Here is an 11,827-nt window from a genome sequence, read left to right on the forward strand (position 1 = left end):
ATCTATAACAGAGTCTTAACACCATTCAGACTCATTTGACTTCTCTTCTCACGCCTCTAGCTATCCTTTCTCAACCAAATACCAATTTTTGACCTCTTGAACTGGTAAGTTTTCATAAATTTGTTTAGTATTCTGATATTCATAAAATCTTGGGTGTATTGATGTTTACCCAAGAACTCTTGAAGGCGCAAAAATTAACTAATTAACTGGAATAGCAAAATCGTTTTCTTGAAGTTTCCTGGAGTTTGTTAAAAACTTTATTTGAATTCCAATGTATTTTTACCTAGTTCATGATCTAATCTGCACCAGAAAAATTAAACATGAGCGAATTCATCTTCTCAATAAAATTCCTATCTTCACTTCTCAATCTTTGAAAGATCTCAGTGACTCTATAAGACAATAACAATGAATTAAAAAAACTTGAATAGTACATAACCCTCTAATCAAATTTGAAACTTAATACATAATACCAAGCTTCAAGAAACAACAAAGAACGCTAAGAAATTGTGTCAAACATTGAAAAGTTTACTCCTTTTTTCTTATTTTAATAAAGTTTCTACTAGAAAACATCTTTGTGGGATTCGACCATAACAGCTCTCTATCACTTTCAATTGATAGAGAAAGGGTTGCCGTTCTAATAATAAGCACAAATTCTTTAAAAAATTGTGTTACAATGTGACACTAATTAATTATATTGATGTATGGATTAACTTTATTTACATTTTAGATAGTTCATATTTTTTATCAAATATAAATATTCAAAATATTTCTATCAATCAAAAAATAAATTTATTTTGCTGAAATGATATTTTTATAATATTTTATTAAAATATTGGTTAATTCCATAAGCACATTCAGCTATTGAAAACAAACAGTCTTAATCATTCAGTGTTCAGATCTAGAGACAAGATCTTAATATTCAGATGTGCATTCAGATTCAGACATCTAGATCTTAATATTCAGATGTGTATTCAGATTCAGACGTCTTAATCTTAATGTAAACAAATGAGGTCTTAGTTAGGTGACCAATAGTCGTGTGTGGACAGGTGTTTTTTTTTTTTTTTGGTAAATGGGCTCATTGCTCATAATTTGAATTTGGATTTGGACTTGGACTTGGACTAGAGCCCGTGAACAATAATGGATGAGATCATAAGGAAGTTCTCAAATAAGCTAAGAGTTCAAAATACATTTTCATCCTATAAAGGAAGGCGATTTACCGACATAATCATAACTACACGCTAAAAGTGATAATAAAAGAGTTTTGCAATATCGAAAATGAAACTTATGATCTTTTAGTTGAGGGTCTCTTCACTTGATCTAATTTCCCAAGGAAGATAATACAATAAAAAGAGATTAGTAACTTTGACTTAGCTCGAACAGCCCCAGAAGATCTTTGGACAAAAATACTTTTAGCTAAAATATGGAACAATCCCAGCACGGTGTTGTTGCAAGTAAGTTTGAAAAGCTCTTGGAATTTGAAACATATGATATAATATAGTATCATATAATATAATTTGTCTTTCAGCTATCTGACAATAAATTCTTTCCATCATAAATGCAAAAGTAATAAAATTTAAAAGTTGATAATTTTTTTATTTGTTAATTTATGTACTTTGTAGTTAAGAAACTTTCTTTGTTCGTTTTAAACCACGATATTGAGGAATTCATAGAGCTTTATTTTGCTGTTCAAACTTTTGTTCCCAGATCTCTCTTCCCCCTTTGATTGAAATGTGATAAAGAAACACACAAACACAAGGGCTATGTTGATTCACCTTCTAAATTCTAAAAAGAAAACATGAATTAATTGGAAAAAAAAATGGCCTTATGATACATGCATAACTTGTAAAATGAAACCTTTTAACAATTTATTTATTTAGACAACTAGAACTGCACATGAGAAACTCAAAACTATGAACAAGCTACTCTGCCAAAGGCCTTTTCGTATAATGGTGCTGGCTTCTGAGACTCGGGCAGATTTTTTACATAAACATCGTGCACCAAGTTTACGTAGTCCTCAATTTTGTCAGTGGTCCAGTCATCGGTTTTGATGGGCGGAAGAAACTTCACCACTAGAGGAACCGGTCTTACGTGTAAGCTGCCCTTCCTCCATGCTAGATGAGTGCTTGACATTACAATTGGAACGACAGGACGTCGTGTTTGCAATGCCAAGTGCACGAACCCCTGCACCAAAAGCACACGAGCTTAGTGGTTGCATTCTAAGGTCTCAATTGAACAACTAGAGCAAGCTCGATTGATGGAAAACATGAAACCTATTACGCCAAAAGCTCCATAGAGAGCAATAGAAGTTCACGGACCCCCCAATAATTTTCTCAAAGGATCTCTTGAGCACACATGGATAGTGATTCATTTTTTTTTTCTTAATTCTTAATATGATCAGTACATATTATTTTTATGTCGAGGCTCAACATCAAGTTATCTATTTTCTTCTTTTGAGCCTGCTGGACAAGAGATTTTATACTGAAATTTGACAATGACTTCACATGAATCATCCATTACAATGACTTGGTAAATGAAGTATATCAATTAAGGAATTAATAGTGAAAATCTTGCCTTTATAAACGGTAGCAATCGTCCATTTTTGGACCTCGTGCCTTCCGGAAAAATTATTAAGGATAAATTATTTTTCGAAACAGCATGAGCAGCCTGAAAATTTATCAAAGATCAGTCCAATAATATATAATGGCTTGATAAGAGAAACATGGAGGGGAAGGAAGAATGTACCTCTTTCATGGATTCGATGGCTGCAGCGGGATTAGAACGATCTATGCGTAGGTGCTTTGCTAAAACGTAGAGCTGCCCAAATAACGGGTACCATACGATCTATAAAACGTGAAGTTCAACCTTAGATTGGACTGAATTATCTCAAATGAAAACCTATTATGATGAAGGGAAGTCTAAGACGATGTAAGTGAATTAGCAACAGTTAACATGAATACGGTTTAACATCGATACTCTGGGATATGAACATCTATAAGAAAAAAGGGACAGCCTGGTGTAATGTAGGCAGTCTAACTGAATAATCATATAAATTTATACTATTAACTATCGTTCAACACACATGCATATATACTTTGCAATGTCAAAGTTATACAAAGGGGCTTTGTGAGAAATAAGCAAAACGAATTGATCAAACAGCTAAAAGATCATTTCCGTTAGCACTCTGTGAGTATCATAAACAAGTTCAACTCCTCAATGTGTGAAATACAGTATGCGAGATCAATGATGATATATTGTCAACAACTCATACGAACTACTCTAGCTCAGTTCAAATGTTTCGTAAAGATACCTCTTTTTTAGCAATGCCAACAGTGCCAGTTGGTGTCAGCCACATTATGAGGAAAATGTCAATAGGAGATGCATGGTTACTGATATAAATCGCTCTCTCCTCTGAATATTTAGCACCTTCGATCGTTATAGGATTTCCCACTATCGACATCTGATATGAACAAATAGGAACCTTGTCAAAACAGCTTCAAATATCAAGTTATGTGAAATATATATATGCTTAATAAATTGGGAACTTGAACTTTGCCTCCAAGAAATAATAGAAGCCATATGATCTTAGGCCATATGATCTTAGCAGAATTAACAACATTCTTAGGCCACAAAAAGATCGCGACTGCATCATCTTTCAACATAATAACTTATTATCACAAGTGACGTAGTCTTCCTTTTGCGCCCTAAGACAATCATTTTACAGCCTAATAACAAGTTCAACAATTGATTATCATCTATAGTTGGTATAACAGCTCATTTGATTATTCATAAATCATTCATCAACACACCTGCCTGAGGAAAATGGTTCTAAAATTTCATTCTAGCATGATTACGAAATCTTAGCATTTTGAATTAATTAAGACATCGATATAAATTAACTCAAAAACTTGCTTTCCAGAGCATCAAGAACATGGAATAAAGAGTGGAAGGATAGTAGGAACTTCGATGACTTAATAAAATTTCAAGTACCATATCACTAGAGGTTAACCATTCATATATGTTTCTTCCTCCTTAACTCAACATAGCCAGATTCAACAATTAATTTGAAAAATATAATAATAATGAGTTAGTAATGATTTTCCAACTTCACAATAGTAATGATTTTCCAACTTCACAATTTAAGGAGTAAATTAATTTATTCATCTGAGTTGAAGGAAACAAATGGAAGGTCCAACTTCATTGGAGTCAGAACTATCCACAAAAACCTACCATCATTGAAAAGGAAAAAGGGTAAAAAATCTTTTTTTTCGGAACATATATAAGTTGTTGAAATCCTAGCTAGTTAAGTGTATTCACCATCTAAGTTTGCATTTTTTAATGTGAATTACTAGCTCCGCCACTACTTACATGTAATGGTGGGAAGCCAATAAAGTGCCACGCAGTATGAACCAAGCAAACATGTTAAATGTTCTTGATACATCTTTTGACAAATAGAGACAGTTAGCCGCAAGGACAAGACCAACAAAAATAGTTACTAGGACATTGAATATTAGACCATGGAGACAAAAAGGTTAAGAAAATACCGTACCATCAATCTTCCAGTGACATGTCCATATATATTCCCCTGCCTAATCCTTTGATATGGCCAAGGAAGAAGCAGCAACATAATAACAGCCCAAATAAATGTAGTAAACATCATTACCACAAAGCAAATCACAATCCTAATCCATGAGATCAACACAGTAACACAACCATCATCATCTTCATATGCCTCTACCGCTCTTTGCTTCTGTCCCAATTCCTCTTTATTTGCCACAACTTTTAATGGTCTATCAGAATCCAAAGTTGAACCAGCATTAAAATAACTCTCAAATCTCCTATTCCTCATAAATCCACTAGCCAAACTAGCACTAGCCATACCCCAGATTAAAATAACTCAACAAAAAGAACCTGAAGTATAGAAAAATAAGAACTTTTTATGTTTGAAAAATTAATGGTGGAATCTTGAATGTTCTATTCAGTTACTAAGACAGTGAAAGCAAATATAAGATGAAGTAGGGACTTACTAGCTCAGTTGGTTGACTACCTAAACTTTCTTCTTGTCGGTGAGGGTTCAAATTCCCACATTGTAATGCCTTACGCCATGTAATAAAAACAATTTAAAAAAAAAAAAATATATATATATATATATATATATATATATATATATATATATAAGATGAAAACTTTGAACCGTAATGAAGTTGAGTCGTTTATGAGAAGTCGCAATTTTATTAGTGTGTTTGGTAGGAAGGGAAATGTTTTCCACGCGAAAAATGTTTTTTTTTTAAAATAAGTGATTTGTTATTTATTTCGTTGTTTGGCAAGAATATCATTTATAGAACTTGTCTTGTTATTAAAAAAATTCACCAATCAAACGTGAGAAAATTGAAAAACTTATTTTTTTTCTCCATACCATACATACCCTTTAATGCCACTTGAAATTTATCTTTAATAGCATTGTGTTTTTAAAATTAGATGAGGTGCGCAAATCATGGTCCGAATATCATGATTATAAAAAAATAAAAAAAATATCAACTTAAATCATATATAAATAAGAATGTGATAAGATGAATGAGATCCTTCTAATTTAACCAAATTTTTTAGATTCAATTAAGAATCGAATTGAGATTTTTAAAGAGTCACAACATCTATTCAATGCCACTTGAAATTTCTCTTTAATAGCATTGTGTTTTTAAAATTAGTTGCGGTGCGCAAATCCTGGTCCGAACATCATGATTATAAAAAAAATATCAACTTAAATCATATATAAATAAGAATGTGATAAGATGAATGAGATCCTTCTAATTTAATCAAATTTTTTAGATTCAAGTAAGAATCGAATTGAGATTTTAAAGAGTCACAACATCTATTTAAATTAGTTGAGTCAAGTCAATAGAAACTTTCATATATTGAATGCATCAAATAAACAAAAATATACTAGCTCGTCTCATTTTATGTGTCATAGATATCACTATGCACAGAGTTTAAGAAAAGTAGAAAAAAACTTTTATATATTATACTATTAAATAAAAGTTGTTTGTAATGTATTAGTTTTCTTAAAATTTGTGATCTTAAATATATCATATTAAAAAATGGAGTTAAAAAGTTTACTAAATACTAGTAATATTTTTTTAAATGAAAAAGCAACACACATAAATTGAGCCACAAAAAATACATACACAAGAGTTGTTTTCTGGTCTCTGTTTGTTCTTAATCTTTGTCTCAATATAACGTCTGGTCTAGATGCAAATGCCCGTGCTAGCATGGGCTCAACATTATATCATCTTTTACTTATTAATGTGTTTTTTGTTACTATTTCTTGCGTGTCGAAAAAATTATCTTAGTATGATTTGACACAGAATTTAAAAAAAATATACTTTTAAAATATGTGGTCCAAAACAAGTCTTAAATATTTGTGTGGCTGTAAATCATCTCATAAAGTTAAATTGTTTTTAAATATAGAAATATGTCAATTTTTTTGGGACAAACTAATAACGAAAGTAAGACAATACTATCTTAAACAAACTACAGGTAAAAACTTAAGCTCACAAAATGTTTATACCACATAATATTAATCTACAATGATTAAGAGATTTAATGAGGTAAAAAGTATAAAATTATATGTATATTTTCCTTGAGTTTGTCCTATTTAGAATATTATTCATATTATAATTTTCCATGTTATCAATACTGATATAGAGGCTGTTTGGATGGGCTTATTATAAATTTTTGCAAGCTTATAAAAAAAATAAGTTGGGGTAATAACTTATTTTTTTTGGCTTATAGTCGTTTTAAACTTATGTCGCTTTGAATAAGCTAAGTCAAATGAGTAATTATTTTTTGAGCTTATTTTAAGCACAAAATGACTTTTTTAAATTAAACACTCAAAAAAGGCGAAAACAACATAACAATTTATAAGCCAATCCAAACGGGCTCATAGTTAGGTTAGCTCATTTGAGATTTTCAATAGTATATTTATTATAATACTAAAAATATAAAAATAAAGTCATCTATAATGACTAATTAATGATATCTGCATGAATAATCTGTGGTCCCCTGATATGATGATGTAGAGACATCTATGAGACACTCCAAGTGAATCATAAAGTTAACGTGGAATAAGCATAACCAGAGAACAAACTTATCAATTAACTAAAATGATTAAAATGCCATTAACAAGTAAATTAATCAAAGTAAGAAAATGCAATGTTAGTGGGCCCCTCGGATTCAACTGAGACTTGTAGCAGGTTTGAAATGGGTAAACAACCGGGGGCCCATAGGTACAATAACTTTTCGGCTGGTACAGGAGTAATTAAACTAAAGTGGAGGGGCTTTCTTGTACACCACTGTGGTTCTAGCCTCTTCTATACAGAGCATTGAGCAACATGTGAATTATCACTATCAATCGTCCACCTCTCAATCTTCTTTCCGTTGATGGTACCTTTTTTTTTTGGTCTTATATTACATCTAATCTCTTTATTTTTTGAGTTAATGGTTAAAAACTCACAATAACTATCACTTTTTTCACGAAATTTATATCTTACGTATCAACTTTTCCTTTCGCTACCTAACTATTACCATCTATGTATTAAAATCGGTGAAGAACATCTAATCTCTTTATTTTTTTGAGTTAATGGTTAAAAACTCACAATAACTATCACTTTTTTCGCGAAATTTATATCTTACGTATCAACTGTTCCTTTCGCTGCCTAACTATCACCATCTATGTATTAAAATCGGCGAGATGTTGTGGAAATATGTAGCAACAGCGCTACGCCGCCATGTCCGCCCTATCTCCACCACAGCAGCAGCGGCGTACGTGGATGGCATAACAATAAAAGGTGTGAAAATCTCAGGTAGACCATTATACCTAGATATGCAAGCAACTTCCCCAATTGATCCTAGGGTTTTAGACGCTATGTTACCTTATCATCTTTCCCGTTTTGGAAACCCTCATTCAAGAACTCATCTTTACGGTTGGGAATCTGATCAGGCTGTTGAAGTTGCGCGAGCCCAAATTGCAACCCTAATCAAAGCTTCACCTAAAGAGATTATTTTCACTTCTGGTGCTACTGAGAGTAATAATATATCTGTTAAGGGTGTTTTGCATTTTTATAGAGATAAGAAACGCCATGTTATTACTACCCAAACTGAGCATAAGTGTGTTCTTGATTCTTGTCGTCTTTTACAACAAGAGGGGTTTGATGTAACTTATCTTCCTGTTGAGTCTGATGGGCTTGTTGATTTACAGAAACTTCGGGCTGCGATAAGGCCCGATACGGGGTTGGTTTCGGTTATGATGGTGAATAATGAGATTGGTGTTATTCAGCCTATGGAGGAAATTGGGAAAATTTGTAAGGAGTTTAGTGTTCCTTTTCACACTGATGCTGCACAGGCTTTAGGGAAGATACCAATTGATGTGGAGAAGATGAATATAAGTTTGATGTCGTTAAGTGGGCATAAGATTTACGGGCCGAAAGGCGTAGGAGCGCTATATATGAGGCGTAGGCCGAGGATTAGGGTTGAGCCTCAGATGAATGGTGGTGGACAAGAGAGAGGGATTAGGAGCGGGACCGTACCGACACCGTTAGTTGTAGGGTTTGGGGCAGCTTGTGAACTTGCAATGAAGGAAATGGAATATGATGAAAAGAGGATTAAAGGTTTGAATCAGAGGTTATTGAATGGTATAAGGTCTAAGATTGATGGGGTTGTTGTGAATGGAAGTGTTGAAATGCGATATACTGGGAATTTGAACATATCTTTCGCGTATGTGGAAGGTGAGAGCTTGTTGATGGGGCTGAAAGAGGTTGCGGTGTCAGTGGAAGTGCGTGTACTAGTGCTAGTTTGGAGCCGTCCTATGTGTTGAGGGCGTTGGGAGTTGAAGAAGATATGGCTCATACGTCAATTCGATATGGAATTGGGAGGTTTACTACTGAAGAAGAGATTGATCGTGCGGTTGATCTTACAGTCAAGCAGGTTGAGAAGTTGAGGGAAATGAGCCCACTTTATGAAATGGTTAAAGAGGGCATTGATATAAAAAGTATACAGTGGGCGCAGCATTAGATTTGATTGCTGAATGATTGAATTGGGACGAGAACTGTCACTACATGAGCATGTGGAATGAAGTTGATCGTCCAGGTTCTTGTTCAGAATATTTAATGTATGTTCTTTAGCTTCAGGGCTATTTTTATGAGTTAAGTTTCTGCAATAAGACATACTGTCGTCGACTGTGAAGTTGCCGCTTTAATTGTGTATGATATAGCCGTTGAGTTGCTTTAGTGACAGGATGTAGAATCTGTTATGGTAAAACGATGGGTGTTTCTGCCCTTGGATTTTGGTTTCTCATATTTTGCTTGTGACCACTTAAAAACTTATATGATTTAGACCAATTTATGTTTTGCATGATTATTTCAGGAAAGTTTATGGCGTTTCTGATTATTTTAGGAAATACTTTAGGGTGTTTTACTGCATTCAACTATCTGCACTCGCTACCTATACTACACACGTCAAGGTATATAAAGATTGGACGATTGCCTGTGACATAGCTGGGACTTTTATCATCTTGTCGGTGATTTGCATTTTACAGAGTTTTGTGTTTTGAGGAGAAATATCAAGGGGATGCAGAATGAAATTTGCTTATAGAACGCGTGGAAAGTTTGGAACTACTCAGAATGTTTAGTTAGATGTTCCAACATTTCAGTATAATATTCCAACTGCAAGAAAGTTCACCAATTTATTGAGTGGAGACCTTAGAAAGGTGAAACAATTAGACCCAATATTTGTTTGTTGAATGATGAAGCATCAAACTACTTCATTTAGTTCATTTTCTTTTGTAACAATGGCTGGCAAAAGGTTTTGTTCGCGAAGAAACTATCATCTTCACTCTGGATCTTTCCATCACTCCATGAAGTTCACATCCTCAATCAGACAGATGTTTGCATCTGCAAACATCACAGACGGAAAAGTAAGTCAATCCAACCATCATAGATAACGAGAAAGAAAAATCCCTAAATTCATTGGATGCACTATTCCTGCGGTGATTAATCTCTCCAAGGGTCATCCGAGCGTCCTGTAAGCTTATTCTATCAACTTCTTTTACTTTCTTTGACATCAAGAATCTTAATTTTTTGAAGTATTCAATAGTACGTTCCTGTCCTCTATCTTTCCATTTTAGATGCGGACATTAGGTCAATTCATATTGGTTTTGTCTATCAGAGGGATATTCACTTGTTCCTTTTCAAGTATTGTTTGGTCCTTCAGTCCTCTTAATGGTCTAAAAGCAGTGTAAATAAGTGCAATGTATAGAAATATATCACATATTCATGATGCAATAGAAAAGGTTCAACCAGATGGAATTTTACCAACAGTTCCTATTGCAGGGAGACATTTAAGTGTTTAACATATTAAATTCAAATTTAAAGAGGAGAGTTGTGACAGAACTCTTTTTTTTAAATAACTTCATAATGGACAATCTGGTTAGTTTCTGAGAAAACAAAATATTATGAATAAGATGACAAGAGTCCACTGTATTATGAAATATATCAGTTATTCCTTGTACGTGCTTGAGATCGTTTAATAATTTAAGAAGGTAGTTAAAATGACTATTGAAGCAAGATATCAATCAAGAATAGAGGATACAGGACAACAATGTATTGGTGGTGGAAGGAGTAGGAAACGCTAAGGAAGTTGGCAGTTGGAGAAGAGGAGGAATACATTTCTTAAGAAAGACATAATAAGGGAAGACGATTCCTTTAATGTTTAGTTGTTAAATTTCCATTAATTTGTTGATTGATCAATGTAAAGGGTAAAGTGTAAATCGCTAATCCTATTTTATGTGATAATTGACTTATATTTTATGTAAGTGGTCGTTGAATAAACTATTTAAATTGTAGTTGAGAAGTTAAATTGACATGAGAGTATCAAGTTTCAATTTGATTAGTTAAATTAATTGGAATTCTTGAATCAGTGGAAGAGGTATAGGACTATTATTATGGATGGTTCGATCATTTTGTGATTTTCCAAAATGGAAATTGTCATATAATTGGACTGGAAAGAGTAGTTTTTTAAAAAGGGTTGAGAGATTTAAATTGAAGAATGGAGTTTTGAACAGTTAGTCGTAGTATAGAGACATTTACTGTAAGTTTCCTTTTGAGAAGCCAACATCTAATTCTTAATCCTAGTGAGGGTTATGCCTAGTTATGGTATTTTGGCTATTTACTTGAGATTGCCTGGAGTGGGGGAATGTATTGATGTTTTTTTAAAGGATAGATACATGAGTAAAGTGTCTCAATCTATTTACTACAAGATGACAACGTGAAACATTGTTTTTTTTGGCTGTTACGTGCTTTTTTTGGTAATCAAGTTTTTCATTAACGACCAAGTGAAGAAATACAAAACCATAGCTAGCTACAACACAGCTTAGCTATCTCAGGATGTACAAACAGAACAAAGAACCAAGCATTACTATAGGAAACTTGAATCACTATCAAACTCAGAAAGAGAATCTAAGTAGGTATTTCTGCATAACTGGTACAGCCCTCACATAGCAAGAGTAAGCAATGCCTTTAGGCTTTAGCAATGGCATCATAGGCAGTTGACCTTCCTTCATAGATTCTGGCATTTCTTTCCACCCAGATAGAGTGCACACATTCAGCCAAGATGATTTTAAAGGAGCTGGCATGAAGAGACTTCCCTTTAGCATTTGCAACAGCCCATCTCATATACTGATCCCATGTAGTAGCATTCATCATTGGCCTCTGCTGTTACGTGTTTTTGAATTCAATTCAGTAATATGTTTATTTCCCTCACTCTATGTAACCTAATATTA

At 33.4% G+C, this 11,827-nt stretch overlaps 1 protein-coding gene and 1 pseudogene across 1 annotated transcript; one reads left to right on the forward strand and one right to left on the reverse strand.

Moving 5' to 3' along the window:
* Nucleotides 1-1,754: 1,754 nt before the first annotated feature.
* On the reverse strand, nucleotides 1,755-5,006 carry LOC132037151 (1-acyl-sn-glycerol-3-phosphate acyltransferase-like). The gene is made up of 4 exons (XM_059427615.1): nucleotides 4,547-5,006; nucleotides 3,308-3,457; nucleotides 2,743-2,841; nucleotides 1,755-2,664 (listed from the first exon to the last, which is right to left on the reverse strand). The coding sequence occupies exons 1-4, from the start codon at nucleotides 4,874-4,876 to the stop codon at nucleotides 2,545-2,547; spliced, it is 699 nt and encodes a 232-aa protein (XP_059283598.1). The 5' UTR covers nucleotides 4,877-5,006; the 3' UTR covers nucleotides 1,755-2,544.
* A 2,738-nt stretch (nucleotides 5,007-7,744) lies between these two features.
* On the forward strand, nucleotides 7,745-9,408 carry LOC132038270 (cysteine desulfurase, mitochondrial-like; annotated as a pseudogene).
* The last annotated feature ends 2,419 nt before the right edge of the window (nucleotides 9,409-11,827 follow it).

The sequence above is a fragment of the Lycium ferocissimum genome, chromosome 11 (genome assembly GCF_029784015.1).
Source record: "Lycium ferocissimum isolate CSIRO_LF1 chromosome 11, AGI_CSIRO_Lferr_CH_V1, whole genome shotgun sequence".
NCBI lineage: Eukaryota > Viridiplantae > Streptophyta > Magnoliopsida > Solanales > Solanaceae > Lycium > Lycium ferocissimum.

What these genes read in the sequence shown, in the direction of transcription:
- LOC132037151 (XM_059427615.1), bottom strand. Translation starts at nt 4,876, where the DNA reads ATGGCTAGTGCTAGTTTGGCTAGTGGATTTATGAGGAATAGGAGATTT. An exon ending in ATGTCACTGGAAGATTGATG is followed by an intron (nt 3,458 to 4,546) that starts GTACGGTATTTT and finishes TGTTCATATCAG; the next exon opens with ATGTCGATAGTGGGAAATCC. An exon ending in TTGGCATTGCTAAAAAAGAG is followed by an intron (nt 2,842 to 3,307) that starts GTATCTTTACGA and finishes CACGTTTTATAG; the next exon opens with ATCGTATGGTACCCGTTATT.